This window comes from Oreochromis niloticus, linkage group LG15 (assembly GCF_001858045.2).
Source record: "Oreochromis niloticus isolate F11D_XX linkage group LG15, O_niloticus_UMD_NMBU, whole genome shotgun sequence".
In the NCBI taxonomy this organism is placed as follows: domain Eukaryota; kingdom Metazoa; phylum Chordata; class Actinopteri; order Cichliformes; family Cichlidae; genus Oreochromis; species Oreochromis niloticus.
The window spans coordinates 8,638,035-8,663,546 of record NC_031980.2 but is presented as its reverse complement, the minus strand read 5'-3'; the positions used below and the strand labels follow the sequence as shown (position 1 = coordinate 8,663,546).

The 25,512-nt window shown below is 39.4% G+C and overlaps 1 protein-coding gene across 1 annotated transcript; it reads right to left on the bottom strand.

The window, feature by feature from the left end:
• Window positions 1–1,863: 1,863 nt before the first annotated feature.
• On the bottom strand, window positions 1,864–25,393 carry fndc4a (fibronectin type III domain containing 4a). The gene is made up of 6 exons (XM_005460311.4): window positions 24,178–25,393; window positions 16,912–17,027; window positions 14,775–14,979; window positions 6,796–6,885; window positions 4,180–4,313; window positions 1,864–2,881 (listed from the first exon to the last, which is right to left on the bottom strand). The coding sequence occupies exons 1-6, from the start codon at window positions 24,251–24,253 to the stop codon at window positions 2,840–2,842; spliced, it is 663 nt and encodes a 220-aa protein (XP_005460368.1). The 5' UTR covers window positions 24,254–25,393; the 3' UTR covers window positions 1,864–2,839.
• Between the last annotated feature and the right edge of the window lie 119 nt (window positions 25,394–25,512).

Sequence of the window (25,512 nt, the reverse complement as noted above, 5' to 3'; positions counted from 1 at the left end):
TTTTTTTTATAGATTTTATTTATTTATAGCCTCACTATATCCCTGGATCTCTGAATCACATCTAAAATCTAACCACTTGGCCCTAACAGCCCATAAATCACCTGGACAACTAATAAAAATTGTCTGCTGTGCTGCACGGAGAGTGAGTTGAGAGAGAATACAATATTACCTATTAATCCCCAGGACACTGTAATCTCTTTCTATTTTAAGATGCGCTGTATTCTTAGATACTTTAGTGTAATTACATTTTTGATTAGGAACATTCTAGTTTAAAGGCTAGGTCAAATGGCTCATTGTTCTCTAAAGCACCGCAGCAGACAGTCTCATAACTTCAGGCTCATTATAAATAAATGCAGCAGCTGCTGGTGCGCTAACCAACTGTTCTGAGCTGTTTTAACGTGTAAATATTGACCATTTTAAGCAATTAGATTGTTTATTATTAGCAGCAGATATAGGTATTTATGTGCATTTAGATGTTTGTACCATAGATTCAACAGGGAAATCACTCATTCATTGGTTTAGAAGCCTTAATTTCGAAGCCTCAGCTTTAGCCCTATGAAGTGACCATATTTTGATATCAGCTAATTCTGGCTAGCTTGGTAAGAAAGCTGCATAGACTACATGGATGCATGGCACAGGTGCTTGCTGAAAAAGTTATAAGTGAAAAATACCATGTTGTTTATCAAATACTTGCTAATAAACTTACTCTGAAATCCACCACCACCACCAGAGTTCAAGAAAAATTTAAGTCTAGCAGACGCTAGCCTAGCAGAAACAGTTGCACGTGTTAGCATCGACGTGTCAGTAAAAGTGGTCACACTGCTAACAATGCATAGCTTAGTACATTTTAAATGACTCAAAAAAATTCAATTTACATGTGTTGAGTAACAGACATTTTTGCTTTGAAGCTAAATTCAAGTGGCCATTAAAAGAACTTCAGTTTTCTGTCAGTGTTGGCTATTTTTTTCACTTTGATCAGTGAATAAAAACATCCCTGAGTGGTAATGGTTTGTTTGCTGTATGAATGTAATATACAGTTTGTAAGACATTAGTCTAGAGATTTTTATTGAGCGTTTGTCTTACTACATCAAAGAAAAGCTTCAACACAGCCATTTGTCATGCTGACTTCGAGAGCTTTAACAAGACATGACTTTATCTCCACGAAGTCCCTGTGAGTACCCATAACAGTACATGATATCACTGTCCCAGCTGTATCGTGATCTTCCTTTGGTGCTTAAACCTATTAGAACCCCCCCCCCAAAACACAGTGTGTAACCACAAACTCAAATAGAAAGTTAAGTGATAAAGGTTTGGCAAAGGTTTAGAACCTGTAAAATAATAAGTTTTTACTGATGAGATTTTTATTTATTGATAAATTTTTTTTTTTTTTTTAACTTCTACAGCACATTCCAAAAGTTAGTAAGTAAAATTAAGTAAGTAACATTTATTTGTGTAGTGTTTTGGTAAGAAACCAGCCACAAAGAGCTTTTAAGTTGTATCAAAAAAACTGCTATTACAAGATAGAAATTAATCCGTCAATTTTTAAGCGTTGTGCACATTTTCTATCTGGAAGTGAGGAAACCTAGTTTAGATTTTGGCCACCACATCATTAACAGGCTAATTTGTAGCTCTTGGAGAGTATTACTTGGATTAAAACACGTTTTTGTGAGGGGGCTTGCCAAGCAATTTGTGCATGAAATGCACTTTCCTGATGTAAGTCTCACCCCCGCTTAATGCACACCATGCATCTTTGTAACATTTGATGTGCTTTTTATGTGTCAGAGTGCAATTTGTGCAACGTTAAAGTGATTTATGCGTTTCGGTGAGAGAAAGTTTATTACATTAGCTGCAATTTAGTAATGGGACTTTCAAAAGAAGCTTTATTTTACACTTTAGAAAATACAATTTGCAGAAGATGTACAAGATGTGAAATAAAACACTGGATGATAAATAACAGTGCCCTTTCCTAAAAGCAGATAAAATAGAAGAATAAAAACATTAAGAGCTTAATTGTACTGCAATCATGTTTATTTCCCTATTTTGGGGCATCTAGCTTAGAATGCACATTGAAGGCTATTCTACACGCAAATAACTTGCATGCAACTTTATTAGGAAATGGATGAAGTATGTACAGAGATATTTGTTTTACATGAGGTATGAAGAAATACATCCAGACCATGGCAGTTAAATTTTAATATTAGGTTAAAAAAAACAACAACTAAGAAATGTAGCAAATTAATTTTAGATTAATGTATTTGCTTTCTCACCTTATTAGTCTACTGACTGTATTCAGAAAATAATATACATTAGAGACCAGGCAGTTTTTAATACGATTTGCACTTGTCTATAACGTGTGAACGTGGTGTCTAATTGCGCATGCCAATATCAAAAATACACTGCGTATTTAAAGTCACTAAGACAGGCTTCCCAGAGATGATACGCCATATTGTGTGTATTGTATTGCAATAATATACCAAGCACCTGGCAAAGACATCAATGTTAACTGCACCATGGGTTAACATTAATCTATGTACAATAAACCCGCAGGAGTAGAATTCTGTTGTACTTACTCTGTGGTGTTTCTGTGTGTAGGCATTTGTGGATTTCTATAGGATTACTGGATGGCATTCGGAGTGTGTCTGTCGGTTTGTGTTGCATTTTCCTACAAATACTGGTTGCATGCAGGTATTTTGTCAACACTTTTTTTTCTCTGCTGATGACCAACAGAAGCCTCGTATATTTCTCTCCTTTTCTCTACTTTCATCCCCCCCTTCAGGGAGAAAGGTCAAAACGCTTTGATGGTAGAAGAGATGGGATTTTAAGTTTGGCTTTCTTCTTCTCAAACTTCAATGATGTTGATTGATGGCACAGAAGGGTGAAACTGCAAAAACAAAATACAAATAAGTATTAATCACTGCTCATGGATGACTTGATCTCGGAATTTAACAGAGCCATTAAACGTGGTATTAATTGTGTGTTTTCAATTGTATCTTCTTTAAAATGTTAGGATATGAGTCTCTTTAACTTAGGAGTGTGAAAGCCTTACTGTGCTTTAGGTGTAGTGGTTAATACATTTGCCATCAGCTATGGCAACACCTTAGGAAATAAAGTAGCAGCCATGAGGCTAAACAAACTTTTTATTCAGCTCTATCTTTTGTTGAATTTGATACTTTTGATACTTTTATATTTTGTTTGGACATTGTTGGCTCATATGTTGCACGCCACCGCTAGCTTAGTCAAGCTGCACAAATACAAATGCACTTATACAAAACAACTAATTTTAATAATATATATTTATAACTCCAATGATTGGTCACTATCAAGAAATGTCAAATTTTTGTCACATACTTTAAACATGTACTTCCAAGTTACATCAGTTTTTTGGGTTTTTTTTTTTGTTTTAATTTGATGAATAGTTAATTTTCTGCTTTTTCAACGAAATGAACAAATGTGGCCCCATTCAGTCTTTAAGGAGAAAATTGTATGCTGTCACTGTCTCAGTAAGAAATAATTTAAGACATTTGTTGGGTTCAGGGTAAACCAAGTGTGCTAGTCACCGAATCTAAGAAGAGAAACTGATCCATGGTGTCTATGTTCAACTACCTAATAAGGATGAGAGAACTCAGTGTCTAGCAATGTTAAATTTTTGCTTGAGGTCAAAATTCTCAGTGTAAATGACCTTGATAATTGATTGGTCGTGGGCTCTGTATTAATCTATCCACTCCAGTCTGATGCTTCTTGAAGGCTCTGCCGGTTCTTCATCTACGTATTGTTCAAGACAAGGGACTTAATCTGCACTTTTAATGACCAGCATTGTCTCAGGTATATTTTATTTGTATGTGTGTAAATATTGGACAGTTGCCAACTGAGAAATGGATGATTTTGTTCCTCCAGTGGAAATTTATTAGATTGCTGTGACTCAGATCAGATTTGTGATAGCGTACGGTGTATTACTTCAGCCATCAACTCAGGGAAAGTTTCAGCTCAACACTGCAAAGTGTACAACTAGTATGTCAAGAGAGTGAGCGAAAACAAACTTTTGTCATAGCAGTGGAATATGCAATAGCAATGCATATTACTTGAATGTATATATACAGCTGTTTGAGGCTTGTGTGAAGCTTAACAAGAACTGAATTCAAATATTTCCGTCTATGTGTGGCCTTAGTCCTGAGACTTCACCTTGCTCCTTAGCAGTCCTCCACTGTGGTGCTCTGGCGTGCTTCTTTCTGACGACGGCTTGGCCTTCTCCTTATTGTTGCTGGAGTCGTTGTCCTTAATGATGTCATACTGCCGGCAGAATAGCGCAATAACAGCTGCCAGGAGGTGAGACAGGGGCACATTTGCAACACACACAAAAGAGGATAGGAATTCAGTCGTGAGGCAGCTGTCAATCACTGTCATGTCACCAATTCTTCTAACAGCGCATGCTGAAATGCCATGTGGATAATGGAATTTTGTTCCCACGGGAGGGTGACGGCTGCGCCTTTATCTCAAAGCTTGGAGGAGAGTCATTCACTATACTCTTTGCTTTCTTTCATTGCTAAATCTGCCAGATGCAGATTTGCCTCCAATTTGGATAAGTACTGTATATTCTCAATTATCTTCCTTGCTTCACTGAGGTCATGAATTTTTATGGGGGCGCTTTTATTAAATATTCAGAAAGTGATATACAGTTCTGGTAATGAGAGTTACGGAGCTGTTCCGAGACGCATTCATTAAATTATTATTCATGCATCATGTAAGTCGTCTCCAGCATTGCAGCCACGTCATTCCCTCTGCAGCAGAAAGGTATGAGTAGGTACTTCTGCATCTGCCCTCACTGTTTTGTCGTGGAATTACAAAGACATTTGTGGAAGTGGAGAATGAGAGTATCCGCAAAAACTTTAGCTACACAGCTTTGTACGTCTGATTGCTGTTTTTCTTTACACTTTAAGCGTGGTTTAACCAGGACTAAGTTAGTACATTGAAATCTTAAACAGAATAGCAGAAAAGATAGCACAATATTAAAAATCACTTAGTTATACCACACTGCTCAAAAAATTAAAGAAGGACTTGATCATCACAATATAAGACAGACAGTTAAATGTTAGAACATTAATTTCTCGTTAGTAAGTTTAAACTGTTATGAATCCATCTCAGCTGCTTCGGTGCAAATGAAAGTGACAACAGGTGGACTGGAGAGGAAACGGCAAGACAGCCCCTAAAAAGGTTTTGCAGGTGGTGGTCACAGACCATTGCTCTCTCCTTCTCCTTCTTGAGTGATTTTTCTCTAGTTTTTCTTTTTGTTAGTGTCTGTGTCACTTCTGGTAGCATGAGACAATCCCAGAAGCCCATTCAGGGTTGCACGGGTACTCCAGAATCTCTAGGATCACGCATCCACACATGCTGTCACAAGAAGCTTTGCTGTGCCTCCCAGCAGTCTCAAAAGTGTGTGAATGAGCTATCAAAACATGGGCAGTTACATCAGGATTGACACCTTCTACAGTTACAGGGCTGTGGAAGGGCATCAACCCAACAGTGGGACTTGTATCTGCTCCTCTGTGCAAGGAGGAGCTGGAGGGCCACTGCCAGAGCTCTTCAAAATGATCTCATGTGCAGAAATTTGACCAAACTGTCATAAATAGACTCCCACTAAAGGACACTGGGCCCTTTAGTGGGACCTGTGCTCACCGACCAGCACCATGCAGCTCGACTGGCATGTCTGCCACTAGAGCCCCGTTCGCGCCACTAGCAATAAGCAAAGCTAGAGAAAGATCGGTCAGGTTGGATTCACGACGGTTTACGCTCCAAACTGGACTGATTGATATTCTTAAAGTGTAACTGACTTTGTGTTACACTAACAGAATCAAGTGTTTCCTTTTATTTGATTTGATTTCTTTGAGCAGTGGATTAATTTTAAACTCTAAATGAATAAATTCAAAGAGGATCAGGTAAATCTGACATTAAGCTTGACTGATAACAAATGTGGAGTCCATTATGAATATGCCACACAGGTTGCTTCTTGTCTTTCACTCCCACTCTTCACAGCTTCCGCGTTACCTTGGTTTCTCTCATTAGTATTATTTAACATCTCACTCCGGTCCTCGTGGGTGGGAAGCCCTGCTCCTAGCTGCCTGACAGATACGCCACTTCTCATTGTGCCTCAACACTTCATTAATCAGTGCACTACTTCAAAGGAGCACCTCAGAAGACGAGAATGCTCAGAAAAGTGTGATGTTGGTTTGACACTGCTGCGCAGTTGTCAGATTTAGTTTACAGTAAGACCCACTCACATTTTTTTGTACTTTAGCTTAAACTTGATTGCTGTGCTGCAGGTTTTACCTGCTGTGAAAAAATGGTCCCATTATAGTTTTGACTTTTTTTTGCAGAGCTTTCATTTCACTTAAAACAACTGCTGTTCAGTAACATGTGCATTTTAGACAGTACTGAATCACCTTGTCAGCCTAATGATACCTGAATATAAGAGGTAGTCTCATACTAAATCAGCTGATCTTGAATCTGATTCTGCTGCACCTTTAACGCTCTGCAAACCACCTCCAACCCAACCCTTTTGTTTGATGTTTTTTCTTACTTCATCACTGTCCCGCCAGTTTTTACTGATGCTCTGTTTTGTATGGTGGGTGCAAGGAGGAGTGATGTTGCTGTCACAAAATTCACATTAGAATACTTATTGTGACTAAAGTGATCCTGAGTGAGCTTCGCACTGAATATTAATTCCCCCCTCTTCCTGCTTGTTGGTCCTTCTTTCTTTTGTTCGTTCTTTCTATTTTTATTGACTGAAATCTACAAACTTACCTGCCCACATGACCAAGACCACGACAATTATGATCATCTCTCCGGTTTGTAGATGTCGAGACTTGTCCAGTCCCTGCACAGTGGGGTCATCTTGGAGAGAGACAGAAAGACAGAGCACATTAGAACACTAAATACGAAATCTAAGAGGCACTGCGCATTTAAATACAATCCACTGGGACACTTTATGGAGTAGAAATAACAGTCTGGCACAGTCTGAGAGAGTCTGTCTGCTTTATAATATGAATCAAACTCACTTTGTGTCTGCACGGATTGACAAGAATTTATACTTTCTCTACCCTTCATGACAGTTATGCCATTTAACAGAACTACAGTAGTTTTGGTGGGCATTCCCACACATCAATCTTGTAACATTAATCCTCCTTTAAGTGGATTGACTAGAAACCTTCCACTTTCCAAACTACCTCTCAGCTCACATTGGATGGAACTCTTCCAGAGCCCCACTCTTCCCAATTGCCTCTTTTATGGAATCAAGTTGTCAAGAAACTGACTTCAAATGCCAGACACTCAGCTCTCTTCACATGAAAACAGTTAGATAGTTAGGTCAATTGGAGTGTCACATTTTTCCCTATCTTGATAGTGTGAGGATGTCAGCGGTGAGAGGGCAGGAGTACAAGTACATCATCAAAATCAACCACAAATTAAAGAGAAAAGCAGGATGCTGATTTGCCAAAAAGACTTGGAACCACATGTAAAATCACAGATGACTGGATGTTTGAAGGGATTAAAGCAAAAATCATAATAAATGAACTTCTTTTCCTTTTTTTTCTTCTTCTTTTTCTTAGCATCAACTTCCATTATTTTGTTCCCATGGATACCAATATCTTGTTAAGCTGTGGTGGAAAAACTGTCATAGGACCTAGGATTGCTGCCAGAACTGTGGTTGTAAACCTACGCCACAAAAAACAAAAACACTCATTCAGCTTTATCCAAACTTTAGTATGAGTGAAATACATGTTGCATGTCCAGTATTGAGGCCTGTGTTACGCCTCCTCAAGACTACCCAATCAGCAACCTCGTGAGTGTGATGGTCTTTTGCTGTGTGCTATGTGAGAGAGATAGGAGTTGCAGCTGATATCCCAATCTGATGAAAAAGTTCTGAACCTTATTTTGGACTCAACATTTATATGCAGGAAGGCTGGGTGTCTACACTGCAAGATACTTCTGAAAACGTAGCCGGGTCTGTGCGTAGAGAGACTTCTGGTGGAAGCGTTGGGTTGATGAAGGCACATCAAAGACTGGCTTCAGAGATGAATGCAATCTGTGAGACTTCTTACTTCCCCACTGAACTTCTTGTTCCTGTTAGAAGTTTTTTAGTTGATCTAATGATCAAACTTCACTTGCAAGAGTACACTGGTACAGGCTGTATAGTGTGCATATACTACACTGATAAATCTAACCATTATAACCTTGTATGTCTCCTTCTTCTGCCACCAAAACAACTCTGGTTTCTAATGTATCTGACACCAAGATATTGGCACCAGACCTTTTAAGTGCTGTAAAATAAGACTTGTTTATTTGTTCCATGTGAGTGTGAGTGGTCATTACCTTTTGGATCATTGGCTTATATATGCAGAAACATGATGCTGTAATAACACAAGGACCTGAATAACATTTCCATGTGTTGTTTCATTAATTTTTCATGTTGGTGGCAGACTCAGATATGCTGTGTGAATTTGTGCTAGAGAGGAAAGAGTGGATTTCGCTGCCTCCTGTACACCAAAGAATTTGTGCAGAGATAATTAGTCGACCCTGCTTCTGCTCGCCCCGTAATCCCGAGATGGTGGCTGTGGCTGTGAACTGTGTCAGGGAACTGTGCGACAACACACCAGGGATTCTGTGCTGATGCCACAGTGGTGCATCATTGGAGTCTTTCATGATGTTTACTTTAGAATGAGCAATTTTATTTTAGGCTGCATTGCTCCTTTAAAAGTTTTTCCACTGAAAAAGTTTGATTCACGATCGGACTAATTAACTGATTATCACAATAAAAGTAAATACAATTTTTGTTGCAGGCACGTTTCCCAAAAAGTTCAAAAGGTGAATTGTCCTGCTTGTAGTTTTGACGTGTTGCCCAAAGACATGAAAATTGTAACACAAAAATATAGCAAATGTGACAAATGATGCCCCATGCCATTGAGCAGCTGAACTATAGAAAACAGCATCTTCAGTTCGCAAGAACAGATGATGTAACACAGTGATAAACAAGCTTGTGTCCCAACTTTTGTCATACATGTTGCCCCCATGAAAGTCATAATAAGCATATATTTATAATGCTTATACTTACATAGTATTAATAAAAGTAATAATAAGAGTATTTCTTTGCAGCTATTTTGGTTGCATAATATTCTAGGCTAATAGCCTTTAACCTTATATAAATCACTGAATGCAGATAGCGATAAGCCCAAGTATGAATCATACTGAAGCTATTAGACAGTGTGTGGCATGCCTTTGTCTTACTGCTGTTAATAGGAGACCCTATAGGTGTAGCTTCTGACTCAGTAGAGACAGCTAAGCTTTGCTTTGAAGCATCATACAGTAATTGTGTCTAAGGGGACCACCTGCCTAGTTAGGTTAGACTACTCAAAGTCTTCATCCTTTGAAAATACTCTTCCTTTTTGTTACACCGTGTGAAGTGGATTGGCAGTTACTTGGTTTTAGGTGACAGTGTCAGCTGTTTCTTCTCAGTTGCTGGGGAATGATTTTTGTGTTTGAATCAAACGTGTTAGTTTACCCAACTTTGTCAGAAAGTTTGAATCTTTTGCTAACCAAATTCATGTGACTGGAATTTAAACTAAGCTTATCTAACTAAAATTAATTCCATTCAAGTGCATCCATCCATCCATTCGCTTCCGCTTATCCTTTTCAGGGTCGCGGGGGGGCGCTGGAGCCTATCCCAGCTGTCATAGGGCGAGAGGCGGGGTACACCCTGGACAGGTTGCCAGTCTGTCGCAGGGCTAACACACAGGAACAAACATTTCTTCATATTTTCTTCCAAAAAGTCAGAGTTTCTTGCAATTATTTATAAGTGGTGTTGAGCAGCAGTTCTTCAGGATTTCTAAAGGTCATTCTTTGGACTGTGGCCAAATAAATTATGCAAAAAATCGGCAAAAACCTATATTTTATTTCTGTATATGTATATATATGTATATAGAGGGAGAGAGAGCGAGAGAGAGAGATAGAGAGATAGATAGATAGATAGATAGATAGATAGATAGATCTATATCTATATCCCATATGGAATATATATATATAAATCTTATAAAGTTTGTATCTCTCTTGTGTGAAACTTGTATGAAAAGCATACAAGAGTGAAAACAGATATAAGATCCCTTGAAAAATTATATAAATGAAACTTGTATGTTTTGGATACTTACTAAAACAATATATGAAAGTAATGAGAAAATGGCCACTTTCATGAGTAAATCATATAAGCCTTATATGATTCACTATATGAAATATAGGTTTTATAAGTTTTTTCTATTTCTTTTCCATATGGGATAGCTCTCTATCTTCTTGGTATAGTTGAAATTTGACTGAAACAGGAATCAAGTGAAAGCCAGAACTACAGCACAGCTTACCTCCCTCTTGAAGGACAGGTGACACACATAAATATACACTCACATTTAAAGCTTTCTGTGAAACTAATGAAGCTGAAATAGACTTTGGAAAGTAATACTGACGCTATAAAAGGAGTGCTGCAGTCCATTCCAGTCTATTTATTGAATCTTGCCAGGAAATACTTCATAGAAAATGGGAGGATGCAGAGTCTGGCCAGCCCAGGTAAATAATTTACACCAATATGTAATCACATTATCAATAAAATTACTTTGTTCACAAAAAAGCGAGAGAAAAAAACCCTCCTATTGATTCATATGTATCATAGCTCTGACTCTGAGATGTCTGGTGTATACCACAAATCAATTTAGTTTCAATAGAAGGCACTTGGCTGTGACAAAGGACCTCTGAAATGGCTCTATGGTGCTGGAGCCAGCTAGAATAAAATGACTTTTATGGAACAACAGTCAGCAGGAAGATCTCCAGCAAAAAATATCACATGAACTCAGTGTGCATTAAGATATCAAAAATTATAAATTAAAAACATTACAGACACTGCGTTTTCTGTTTGTTTATTTTTAATATGCAGAAATTTAGGGGAGTCTTTTTTGTTATTGATATTGTGATAAATAATAAGCTAGCTGAGTCTGCTGTCTTTTCATCTGCTTGATTCCTTGTAGTGTTCAGATATTTTTATATGCGTATTTTAACATTAAGACATTCACTCCTGAATGTGGAAAACTTTTTTTTATAACCCAGTTGTGGGCTGTGACCACCAGACAGCCTAGTTCTGTTTTTAACCTGTGGGTGAATGCTTAGTGAAAAATGGGTCACATTGGATTCCTGTAGCTCAAACTGCAGATCTTATTATAAGAGTTAAACTGGAACAGGTTTTCATGGGCGAAATATAAGAATGGATGCTGTCATTGATTGGATTTGCTCGTTATGTCTGTGGAATGTAAATCCTAATACTTAACACTGACTACTTTTCAAAATGTATTTTTTTTACTTAATCTCCTCTCTGAGGTTTCAGTGCCATTGGTGTATTTAGCTTACATCTTGTAAATTGTGTTGTGTAGTCTCCTAATCTGTTAGCACATTAGGAGAGTACCAGCTGTCACTGTGCTTGTGCTTTTGTTCTTCTTTGATCAAAAGGAAAATCACAATAGTCTACACCCTCTATTAATGCAGGATGATTTGTGTCACATCATGTGTGAACGTAATTCAGTCTGAATTAGGTTTGACAAGAAAATTGAAATCATAAATACTGATACAGGGTCAAACAAGAAAAGGGAAGTTGAGTAATGCAGTTCACAAAAGTTGCATCTAGAAACTTGATGTGATTGGACTTTAAAGCTGGGGCGTGAGGAGTCAGCAGTGTCGGCATTAGATTTATGGAAAGCTGACACTGACGTCTTTTACGCACCAAAACAAATTCCTACAAATGAGGAGCATCACTGAATGGGCTGTTTCTCTGACCCAGTTGGATGACTCGAGAGGCTACAAATCCTGATTAATGTTGCATAATAAATCTTTTCCAAGCGTCTGCACCGGCCGTGTCTTTGCTCTTGCTCAGCAATTTATTGAGATGTATTGATGGTTATTTAGCTTTCCGAGGTCAATTTTTTTACTTAAAGAAAACTTAAGTTAAAGACACAAGTGCCAAAAAAATAATTTCCTGGACACTTATTGTAAAGCAACAGGAAAGGAATGCAATGTCAGTTCCTGCACTAGAGCAGACTCGTGTGCTGAACGGGAATTAGTTTCTTTCTCTTTGCTTTGGCCAGGCTTGCCAGCTTAACTAATGGTACGCAACCTGAGTCAGCTGAACAGAAACATTTATGATTCCCTTGCATCAGCACTTCCTTATATACGACTTTGATAAGACTATAAAAATCACAAAACAGTTTTTGAAGCGTCAGGCGTGTTTCTAGAGCAATGTCGAATACCGTGCTGTTATTCTATGAGTTAATGCATCTGGCTCATCCCACAATCATGGCTGAAATACTGCGGAGAAGATTAGCAGAGGACTTTGCTCTGAAGTATAGAACATGCAAATAGCCTTTTCCACATCTGAGCTGTATGAAATTGAGAGCTACTAAACTTATTCTCTGTTGGTCACGGTCTTCATTTTTTCTCCTGCCCGCGAGCTGAGTCGACACACGGAATATGAAGTGTTTTAGAGTTTGAACAGGAACACCCAGAGTGATATAGAGCTGCATAAATTCAGAGCGGTTTGGCCACAGACCTGCTTGAAGCTTCTGTCAATAATGTGTTGGTTTCTAGGAGAAATAAAACTGCATAAAACCCCTCACCTTGAAACCCACAACCCCCCGCCTGCGAGAGAGCTGCTCTGAGAGGAAGCTTCTGGTTACTTGCTCTTGTCTAACCTTTACTGCATCTCATTCTCAGTGTTAGGGTGCTTAAAAGCATTCAGGAGTCAGAAGAAGCTTTAGCGCAACAGCGGGAAGAGTGCCTGTAATGGGTTGCTTCTGCCTGTGCCTCGGGAAAAAGGCCCGTGGCAGACCGTGTAGAATTAAAAGCAAATGTGTTACATGATGCACAAAACTGGTGCTGTGGCTTCTTGTGAACTTATCAGTTTTACTGCACCCAATCGTTTATAACCCATCTGTTTAAGCCAATCTCAGGAATCTGGCACTTAATTAGACTTCCACATGTCTTATCTGGTAGATGGTAGATTGTTCACTCTTCCTGAATGTATTTTGTCAGGTTGAACGTGCGATTTCTTATGACTGAGTTAAGATTGGGACTCAGAGCTCACTTCTGAATTGTGTCAATATGGGTGCTTTAAGATGTTAGAGGTCATTATTCTGTTAGAGCAGCTGTGACACAACAGATCTCTCTGACACTGATGATTTTTTTTTGTTTTATTGTACTCTGTACACATTTATGCCACCATGTGTCACGTATTGCAAATAAAACATAAATAAATAAATTGATTAAAAAATGATAATGTACAGTAGGTGTTGCATCGACAATTCTGACACAATCACCCAAGGTTTATGCCATAGCTACCCAAAATTTTGGTAATTACAAAAATCATATTTTATGGTAAATGGTAAATGGCCTGTATTTATATAGCGCTTTCTAGTCCCTAAGGACCCCAAAGCGCTTTACATATCCAGACATCCACCCATTCACACACACATTCACACACTCACACATGTTATGTTATGTTATGTTTAGGAATGGTTAATCCAGCAGTATGTACGGAGTCTTTAATCTGAATTATGTTTTTAATGCCAAAAAATAATCATTGTTTCTCATCTGTGAACGTTCGATTTTTCTGTTTTACAAAAAATGTAAGAAAACATGTAAAATATATATATAATTTTTTAAATTAAGATGCTAAATTACAGTTATTAACTTGAATTTCTGAACAGTAAAATGAGTTTGCTTGATTAAGTTGCGACTTCTCAGAGTCCGGTTGAGTGTGCCGCCTCACATTTGGGCATGAAAACATGAATTCAGTTTGTTATTTTCCTAATAAATGAGAAATATAATTTTTAGCTTTAAACAAGTTTTTGACAGATTCCTAAAGTGTTAGTTTTTTCTTGTTTTTTGGACAATGCAAAATTTGTTAAACACCATATTTTCTTCTTTTCTTGACACACACACACACACACACACACACACACACACACACACACACACACACACACACACACACACACACACACACACACACACACACACACATTTTGTAATCTCCAAAGGACTTATTGTACTGTTTCAAAGTTTGCTTGTCTTCCCTTCTACACATACTAAACTTCTATTCAGTCTTGTGTCAGTTTTTCTCTGCATCCATCTCCAGATAGGTTGGCTGCAGTCCTGTGGCCCTCAAACTTATTAATTAGATTTCATCTCTGGTTACAGGATTCAAACTGCTTGGAGATGTATTGTAGTCTTCACCTTCATCATGCCTTGGAATCCTTTCTTTCTTATCTCCTCAGACAACTTGCTGCTTTTGTTTTTCCTTTTCGCTGTTCTGTGTGGAGCACACAATAATACCAAACATCTAGCCGCGTACTTCTCTGTTTAATTAGTTTAATGACTGATTATAAGATTGAAGGCTCCTCGGACACTAAATGAAGAGCGTATTCAGTTTGAAACATAATAGCAATCCACATATTTATCTCATTTTGAGAATCATTTTGTTCTCTTTGCAGAACTGGCAAGAATTCTGCTCTTGTCACATTTTTTTTCTTTCCCTGGCATGTCGAAGGCATGCAGGTCTCAATGATTTGTAAGCAAAGAGGTAATCTTGATCATGTCTGTCAACAGCTTCAATGACAAATCCACATCCGGTACTCATAGCATGTTGTGAGACTTTTTTCCCCTTTTTTTAGAGGAATTTTGCTCAAGGTCTCAGAGTAGCATACCTTGGTTGGAGCTGTTGGACGGGAAGCGGTCTGACTTCTTAAGGGTATGAAAATGGACCTTCTTGCTGGCTTGACTCTCGCCATAGAGGCCAATAGACTGGACCTGAATGATATAGTTTGTATCCTCCTCCAGGTCCCAAAGAACACAAGAACGGCTGGTTGTGTTGACCTCCCGAATGAATCGCTGCATGTGTCCATCCTGCCTCTGAATATTTGAATAGAAGAAAAACAAAACGATAGTGAATTGAATTCAGGTCTCTATTATTTGGCATGAATTCACAACAAATGTTTGCATAGTGTTTGTATTGTAATGCAAATGCTATAGAATGAAGTCTTGAGCTAAGCATTTAGGCTGACACCTTCTTGGTTCTTTTAAATCAGACATTACAAATGAAGGATGTCTCTGCTGCCCACTCACACTTTAACAATTTATCAAAAGTTAGGTCCACCCTAAAGCATAACCTGCTCTATGATCTGTTTTCCTTGCACTATCACTTACAAACCAGACATCATGTTGTGCAAAATAAGACCAGCAACGCATTTGCTGATGATTAGAAAGAATGCAGATTTTAGGTCTTTTTGCACTGGATTCACATTTCTGACTAAGATTATGTCACTCCTTAATATACACTCTGTGGTAAAGACCCACCATACATATATTCTAGAGAGAAACACTTCTCCGACAAGTTAGAAATTAATCAAGTTTAACATTTAACCACTAAAACTCATTTTTCTGTTCAGGATTGCAGGTATATAAATGTAATTAGCATCTTAATCAACGCATAATGAATAATAATGCACTTTTTTTCAGCTTTTTGGTAAAACAAAAAATAAGAAAATTCATGGATAAACACAATAATCATATTAAAACATTAAAAATAGAATTTGGATTAAGGATCTTGCACATACTGCTAGATTAACCATTACAGAAACATTAAAAAATGATTTGGATATTTAGCAATACTGTTAATGTCTGAAATCACAGGGTTAAACAGAAAGCAAAGAGCAGAGTACATTCAGTGATTACCAGTTTGAGTGATATCGTTATCAAAGGGACAAAGCATAAATACAACCTCTAAAATGGCTCTAAAGGTAAGACAGTCTTTGTTTCACCTCATGAGGTTTTATCTTTAGGCCAGTGCTATAGTCAACAATGTATTTCTCTCCAATGTTGTTTTTTTTTAAAAAACAATCAGGGAGGCCAATGTGAGGTAGAGGTGACCCACCAGAAAATATTCCAGGTTCTGGTGAAAGTCATGCTGAGTATTTTATTATATTAGCAGTTGGCACTTTATTTTCACCATATGGGGTCTCGACTAGGAGACAAGTTTTCACAATCTCAAACTTTATCTTTGACTTCTCACAACGCTATTGGAGCAATCAGGACCTAAAGCAAAAAAGAATTACTCCTCCAGTAACATGCAGGGATCTCAGCGCACACAAACAATCTGCACTTAGAGTGACGTCAGGCCAAATGTCTTCTTATTTATTTCTATGGCCGCGCTTGACAGAGAGATTTTATTGTTGGGGGGAGAAAAAAAAGTCATGTAGCTGTCTGTAAACAATGAATAATCTTGTGATTAAACTGCCATAGACACTCAAGGCGAATGCTGATCGTGTTCAAATGCAGCTGCTATACAGGAGCAAGAAGGAGAGTGGGTGTCGTGTTCAGCCCATCAGTCACACTGAATGAAAAACAAAGTAAATGGGTGCATAATGTTTTCAGCTGCGTAAAGCGTAAACATGATTACAGCAGCATATTGCATTCTGTCATTCATTGTTAGCATTTACTGGCTTTCCTATTTTAAGCCTGAAATTTTTTTCATTATGAAAAAAAAAAGCTTCTGTGCATTCATCTTTTCTCTCTGCAAATTGGCCATACCAGGTTTTATTCTAGCTTCACGCTAAGAGCCATGCTCCATTCAGCCAGTACCAATTTTATGCGGGTAATTATTATGATGCACCACTTCACCAGTCTACCTGCTGGCTTGTTGGCACCATAAAACCTTTTCAACAGGAAATGATGAAAGCTTATTTACAAATCAAAAGGGCTAAAACAACAAAAAAGAAAGAAAGAAGGAAACTATTTGAATTTAATTTTCTTTCCTTTTTTTGCATTTGAAGTTTTAAGAATTACCTGCTGTGAGATGGAGAAACCAATTATAATGTCCCCCTCTGGAACTTCCCATGATATAGTTGCCGAGTCGGCTCGCAGGTGCATGACAGACACATTGACAGGAGCTGGTGGCCGGTCTGGAGGAGAGTAAACAGCAAGAGAGAGATTTGTTAATCCAGCAGCTTTTCCAGATATTTGAGTAGATCCATGCCATCTGTGTCCATGGAGGGTCTCTAAAATCGTGCTGGTACTCTGAAGTCTTACATTCAGAGAACCCACTTACTCACTTATTTCGGTATTACTTGTAAAATGTAATGTACTGTACTCGTGAAACAATATGTGATGAATAAGATCTATTTCTAGAGGCATCCACAAACCATTAGTACACTCTGGACTTATTTTAATTATTTGTAATGTGTGTTTTTGAAGGCACCAGTATTTTTCTGCCTCTTTTAACCCAAAAGTTACTGTAAATGACAAATAAATCAACCTGATAGCTAATTTAAATAACCCGTGTACTTGCATTTTAAATGAACCTGCAAATATATTTGCACTAGTCCTGACAAGCTTCTGGGTCAGCCTGACTCACTAGCCTTATAGTGGTCTATATCATGTACACCTCTCTAGACAGGGTTATGCGTCTTCAGCCTGTCACTTTGCAGCCTTCTATCATGATTTGGTTGCCAGTACACATGCTGATTGCAAAGTGGGAACAAAAGCGGGGGCAAGTGAAGAGCAGGAGGATCACAGAGTGACGGGGGGGTGGCCTGAACAGCGATAAGCAATCACTCAGGTCAGATGAATAGGTAAGATGGGACAGGCTCGACAGTTTGGAACCTGGACACTATCTGTGAGGCTTTTGTTGCTACCATTATTTCTAATGGGCTCTTGGTAGCTGGTAATATGTGGAAAATGTCACATGAGTGGAAATTTTCTGCAATGACATGACAAAAGACAAAATACTGGATAGCATCAAAGAAGACCTTATAAAACATATACAACTGGCCCCTTTAAGTAAAGCTTGCTCTAACAATTCACCTCAAAGTGAGCATTAATCGACGGCTATGAAGTAAATTTGTATTTCAGTCACTTTTGTAAAGTCATGCATCACGGATTTAATAATACATAACACAGCTGTCTTGAGATCACAGCATGTGCTGTGCACGGACCGTATTTAGTCAAAAAAATTCCACTTGAAAAAGAAAGATGAAAGCCGAAATGATGAAATTGAGAGGTTTTTCAGATGATGTGCGGTTTCCTGGCGCAGTCGCGCTTATCTACATACGTCTGTCTTTTTTTTTTTTATCTCTGTCTCTGGTACTCCTGCCTCCTATTTTATCTTTGAGACAATCAGCAACAGCCGCTCTGTTCTGTGCAAAAGGTGACATTGAGGTGGATCCATGGAGCCCGGGTGAGACAAGGTTATCAGTCTCCCTGCCCCAGCCCTCATGGCACTACGTGGCACATGGGGGTCAGGGTCAATCACGAGAATGACGCTCGGTTTCTCTGGCTCATGACACGCTCGGATTGGTTTGTGGAAGGGAGTGAATGAGCTGAACAAGGGACTGGGCTAATTCTTACCCTGTGATGGAAAGTGCGAGAGGAAATTAATGTTCTGTGGAGATAGTCGGGGGGAGGACGGGGGAGGTGGGAGGAGGGGGGGGTAACACAGGCATTAAGAGGTTCGGAGGTTATATCTGCCTCATTTTGTCCATGTAATGAGAACAACTTTATGTAAGAAGGCGCTATACAGTGTTAAGAGTGACAGAAGGTCCTGTATAGTTTTTGATTTTCTTTGAACTTTGGAAATCCTTTAGGATGTTGTAGATATATATACAATCATGGTTCAAACGACCTTCTGTTGTGACAATGTTTAAATGTCTTCTGACTGTGAATGTGTCGTGTTTATGCTCAAATCTTTTATCACTCAAATTAAATCCCAACATCCTGGGACTGACTGACAGCAATGGTGCCTTTTAGCTCCACAGAATCTTCAGTTGTTGTTGCAGCAGAGTTACCCCTGCTCGTTGTTTAGCGAGGTCACACTTGACTCTGCTGTTAACAGAGCGACAGACCATTAAGGCTTGATTGCCATCAGCACGTGCTCTAAAGTGAGCCTTCTCCAGAAGCAGGGGGCAGCATTCATCCCAGATGGGATGTGTTCATTTCTCTTGAAGCTCATTGTCCTTTAGGTAATGAGGGTCACACAAAGTTGCGCATGGGTAGAGAAACAGCTCGTATCCATGATGCTCTGTCTGCGGATCATTTGGTGATGATGGAGCAAGTGACAGTAAAGGGCAATCAGGCCTTGAATCATTGCTAATGTAATGCACTACGTGAAAGCCCGCTTCCTATAAGGTGCCGCATCCATTACTTGCACATTTGACTGGGACGCGCATATTTAAACCTGAAGCATGAGGCATTATAAATGAAGGATTTGCTGAAATGCTTACATTTAAAACTACTATTCAGTCATCTGAAGGAGTAAGTAAACAAAATAGGTGTTTACATTTATAAAACTGAATCACAGCTGGCTTATTAGACAGCATTGTCTTTAATGTGCAGCCCAGAAGTTCAAATGATCCCCTCTAGCTTCTTTGATGTTCTCCACTGCAGTAATGATTGTCATTGCAGAGACTTGAGTACTTTTTATCTGCCATGTGGCTGGGGTAAGCCCCACTCCACGGAATGCATTATGTAAAATCTGAAATAAAAAGGCAATAGGTACATCCCTCTCAGGATGTGGGAGCACTGCCAGGATGAATCATAGCTTATAGCCAAAGCAGAGCACATTAGCTAGTGCCCCGTCTAACCAGAGTGCACACACAGACATGGAGAAAAGGCTGGTGGATCTTTGAATGGCTGATGAGCCGTGTGGAAATGAGCCCAGGTTGAGTTTATCGGAGCCAGATAAAGGGGCGGCATCTCTTATTTTGACCTCTATGTTTGCTTGCGAAGCAGAACTGCCTGTTTGCTTATTGGCTGCTCATGCTTCACACCATAAGACTGATTGGAGATGTTTTATGGTCAGAAAATAAAAGTTCAGATTTTTGTAGGAAGACAGCTTATGATGCTTTTGATCCCAGCAATGCATAAGCATGACACGATGGTTAAACAGCAATTTGGGAGTGGAAAATGAAAGTTTATGCTTTTACTTGGCCAACTTCTTTTTAAAGTTTGATTGCTGTGAAAAATGAAAATAAAAACAGAATTCAATGATTTTGAAGTATTTTAAACTGCATCTTTATGTGAAAATAGTACAAAGACAAAATATTAAATGTTGAAATTGATACATTTTATAGTTCAAATCTTAAGATTTGAGTCTATCAACACAAAACAATATTTGGAGTACGGGCATTTTTAAGGCTGCGTTGCATCATTTAAGTAAGTTTGTGGGAACTGAAGAGTACAGCTGCTGCATTTTTGGGAACAAGACATTATCCTATTATGCTTTGAAAAGGGATTTCATCTCCTCAACAGCATTTTTTAGGTCTGTCCCCGGTCAGACCCCAGACTGTCTTATCACAGCGCTGTGATTGAATGTGTGCAAAATGAGATTTGTTGTTGTTTTGCTGAAATAAGCAATGCGTTCGATAAAAAAAAGAGTTGTCTGGTTGTGTTGCTTTGTGTTGTGTTGCTTCAGAATCTTTATGTGCCACTCAACATTAATGGTTCCTTCATTGATAACTTGAGCTTCAGTTAAGTTATCTATGCCATCAACACAGTCGTGGATGCGATCTTACATACTTTCACTAGCTGGGCCTCATTTTAGTAGATAAGGGAGAATGGCTTAATCAAGAATTGAGCTGCCGTTTGGGGAAGGCCTCGATAGGGACTGGAGGCAGCTCCTGGGCTGGCAGATCTCCATGTACTAATGAGAAGTGAAGAAGTGAAGGGATTGAAAAACAAGGAGAGAGGGTGGGGCACAAAAATGAGAACAAACAGCTTGTAGAACTGGGGGGGTCATATATAGAAAAGACCCGGAAGGGGCGTGTTTGAAGGCGTGGTCCTGCTCCTGACATTCAGATAATTTATCTCCAAGTGTTCTGATAAGACTGATGCTCTCTCCGCTTTAGCTCGAAAAAGAATGTAAACAAATTCAAACCTAATTTGGACCATTCTGATCTTTTTTTATATCTGATTTTCTTCACACGCAAGAGTTTTAACTTCCATTTTTAGATGAATAGATGAATTGGGTAGTGATCGCGTGTGTTTTTGGAAGTGTTTCTGTGCCCATGCAGTGATGTCCACTACAGAGTTATGACTGCTTTTAACACACTGTCTGAGTGCCTGAAGATCACTGCCGTTCATTGTGGGTATTCAGCTTTGTTCCCCATGTGTAGAGATTTTCTAAATCTATTAATGTTATTTTGTAAAAGATTCATGAAATGAGCATATATGAAAAAAAAAATCTGCTACAGTTGGATATCACAATATCTGACCTATTTTATGGTGGTTTTTCATTCTTCCCACATTTTTTAAATGAATTCAATTGAACTGAATTGATGTTTTCTGCAGTCTTTCTATGTAAACGTCTTCTCTGATGCTGCTGCTACTTTAAAAGCTGTCTAACATGAATGTGTGTTTAGTTAAGAGGGCATAAACGGTCCAGGGGGACTGATGTGTTTACTGATAAAAATACATTTAATGGCAGAACAATGGCTTTTTTTAATGTTCCTATATTATTAATCACATTTCAATTACCTCTAAGATAGTGACAGTTTGAAGGACTACTTATAGTTTAATCCTTATCTAATACTTATAATGTCAACCTCCCTCGTAAAATAAAACTCTCGCTGACATAAATAAAGGTAATAACTGAGCCTCGGATTTTGACAAGTTGCCCAGTCAATCTTCATACGGCTTCATCTGGACATATTTCAGAGTCAGTCATAGGAAGTCTAAATGTTCTCCTCTGCACAACAGGAGGTTGTCACACATCTGCTTGTAAATCGCCTGCTATTGAGCTCTTAAGCAGTGCTGTGCTGCTTTTATTTCCGCCGCAGCAACGTACGTCCCTGTATTACCTGCGAATGCCTTCCCCCCCCTTGTTTCACTCTCAATCCTCTCCTTTCTGAGACTCTCTTCTTTCATACATGATGTCATGCGGGAGCAGTGATTTGATGTGATCTTAAGTCTCTCGCTTCAATCCACTTCTCTATCTAGTTTTGCAACAGCAGTGTGAAGTGGTTATGTGTGTAAACGGGCCTGGCTAAGTCCTGCGCCTTTTCCTACACAATTCAGATCCTCTTGACTGTAGGACCACTTAGCACCCCTTTCCTTACTGTAGGTACCCTCTGTGTTATTACGCGCAGATCCAGAGGCTGTGAAATGGCAGTGAGACCAGATGGGACACAGCACCGCTCTAAGGTTAATATAATCACTGGCCCAACCTTGAGGCTTTTCAGTTTCAAGCTGACATCACTTTATCTGCCTCAAAGTGTAATGTGCACCAACAGTGGGTGTTTACTGGTTTCTGCGGACATCTGAACAAGACAAGAGTGACACACAAAACCCAGCTGAAAATCTACCTTGCGTTTCTCCCCCGTTATGTGTGTGTGTCTGTTTAAAATAAATACCGTGTCACGGCAGAAAATTATGACAAGATGGGCAAATATTGGCTTTCATTTTAATGAATTCATCTGTAACTGAGAACATCTATTTGTCATGAATGTGTCACCAGGTTTATGAACAGCATATTGCCAATTTGAAGGATGATATGAGCCCGGCAAGCCAGTAAATCCAATAAGTTTTCATTTACATTTGTTTGGTGTCTGACGCTTTGGCCTCATGTGGGATCTATTTCCTAGTGTGCTTGCCTTTAGCTTGTGTGTGAACGTAGGTACTAGTATTCAAGTCTTTTTTATCACCTAGAATGACAAACATTGAGTGTGGATGCTTGTACTGATTGATTTAAGGAAGAACTGCATCTCACTTTTGGTTTTGTCTGGAAAGTGCTGGAATTTTCTCAAAAATTGGAAGAGCAGTGATGAGTTTAATGCATTACTTTCAGGACCAGTTTGTAACAAGTTGCAGAAACAGCTTTTGGCCCAGATGAAATAAGACATGAAAACGAAGGAAAATTTAATTTCAGAACCTTTGTATTACACTAACATTTGCCATAAATACACATTTTCATTTGCACTTCCAAGTGACTTAAAATGATCCTTTTCCGTACCCTCACCATGCACCGAATTATCATAAAATTAAGTCACACCTCCTTCTAAATGACTTTGAATCCAGCACTCTCCTAGCTTAGTCTGGACTGGCAGCAATGAATCCAGCATTTATTTCAATTTACTTTAAACCTCAGAGCAGCCGCCACATTTGTATCTGTGAGTGTAACATTTATGTGTTCAGCAGTGACAAGCTTCAGCTCTGGGCAAACTCCACGGAGATCAGAGATGCCTTTTTGCGTCACATGTCAGCCACAAAACATTAGAAAAAAAGCTCTGAATAGGTGTCTGAGGCAGACAGAGCACACACACCCACAGAAACCGTGAAGTGCCAATCTGATTCTCTCAAGGCGCTATCACATGTAGGACTCAGTTCCCTTGAGAGGCGAGGGGGAAAGTGATAGAGGTAGACAGATAAAGAGACAGAGATACTGTAGATGCATGCACACAGAGGCTCAGGAGACTTCTGTGGCAGAAATAGCAAGGATTCATACATATTAAGCCTGAAGCGGACCGCACAATGGAAAAAATGCAAACAAACCACAGTTTATGCACTGGTGATCTGTCTCTTTGCTGCATTGAACTTAAGGCACCATTGGCTCTGCAACTAGTGTTGCTGTAGTGAAATTAAATGTATGGATTTGGATGTCTAACTAAAACAGGCTTAAACTGAATTGTCTTTAGTAGAATTGCACATAATATTACCTTTAAATTGAGTAGAGGGGAGACAAGAATGTGCTGTTTTGACAGACTTGTTAAAATAGTTTTTGGTTTGATTTTTGTTTATCTGTAATCAGGCTATTCAAAACACCAAAGGTGTATTTAAAACACTGCAGACACTACATCTGGTTTTATTAGTGATTTAGAGATAGTAAATAAGGTAAGAATAGTGATAAGGCCCAGATCATACAGCGGGTTAAACAGGTGTTATAAGCTGGATGCAATGGCATAAACGTGTTTTAGCACGTATTTGATGTATATGAATGAGTTGTGGGATTGAGGTGCGTGAACCCTTCCAAAGGGCTGTAATAGTTTGAGTAATGGCGCATTTTACAAGGCTACAAAAAGGCACGATAATTAATTTGAGTCTGCTTGAGAGGCTCATACTTACTTGCTCCCACCAAGAACACATCGCTGCCAAAAAGCAACAGGACCACGGAGTTGACCAAAACAAGAAGACGAGCCATGCCTTGGTGGATGTATTTGCTCTTCTTAGATTAATGTTAATATTTTTTAATGCAAATCTCCTATTATTGAAGGGTTACTAAATTACAGCAGTTCATCTTTTTTGCAACGTGTTGGAATTCCTCTCATGAATGGATGGATGAGTGAATGAGCTCCCGCTCCTCCTGCTGCTGCTGCTGGCTGAATCGGGCTCGATCTGGTCAGTAAACAGATAACCTGTGAAAGTACGTAGCGAGCCGCCTCCTCAGAGACATGCTGTCTTCATTCGGGCTTTTAATCCCACAAGTCCTTCATCCATGTTCCCGTGCGAACCGAGACCGAGTCTGCTGTCCTTCTAAACCTGGCGGTTGAAATCGTACACCATCACCACCGACCTCCGGATCATCGATCATCCGGTGAGCTCAGGTACGAGCAGGTCGCCGAACAATGTGACGCTTCACAGCGGGGTCGCCGGTCCCCCACGGCCCAAGGGGACGGCGAGGGGCTATTCAAATTCAGCACCATGGACAGCGCCTAAGTTTTCCAGTTTCCGCCGAGCCCTCACGCTCTGCAAGGTTTTTTCCCCTTTTCTTCTTTTTCTTTTTTCTTTTCTTTTCTTTTCTTTCTTCTTTTTCTTCTTCTTCTTTTTTTTAAAACTGTTTACAGCTTCGGACCTGTATGTGTTTATTCACGCACGGCACGCGGGGCTGGTCATCCTGCGGACCTTTTTTTTTTTTTTTTAAATAGCCCTCCCCCCCCTCCTCTCGCTCTCACCAAGTAGCCAATGAGACCAGCGAGGTTCCTAACACTTAGCTCTTCTGCCGAAGCGCGCGCATTGCACTGATTAATCCTCCACGTGTCATCAGAGGAGAGCAGCAGCTGCAAGCCTACCTGTGCGCGCACACCCTCCAGATGCTTTAATATTTCAGCAGCAGTGCCAGGGGCTAATATTTACCGCAATAGGCTGGCATGCGCTGTGAGGGAAGCAACAGGGGAGTGAGTGAATGGCAGTACAATGGGACAGACAGCCTGTCCTCCCATACTTTCACATGCACTAAACCGCTGATCATAAATACCGGATGATTAGTATTTCGTTCCACCATCCAGCTGCAGCAGGTCGATGTGCCTCTCACCCACCGCACACTGCACAGCGCCCTAAGACACGCCAAACAATCAGGAAGATGAATCACGTTGATAAGCTGAGTGCATTGCCTCATGGGACGAGCGTTTCAAGGCAGATTGCTTATCTACGGGGAATCTGCCAGCCGCACGCAGGGCTACT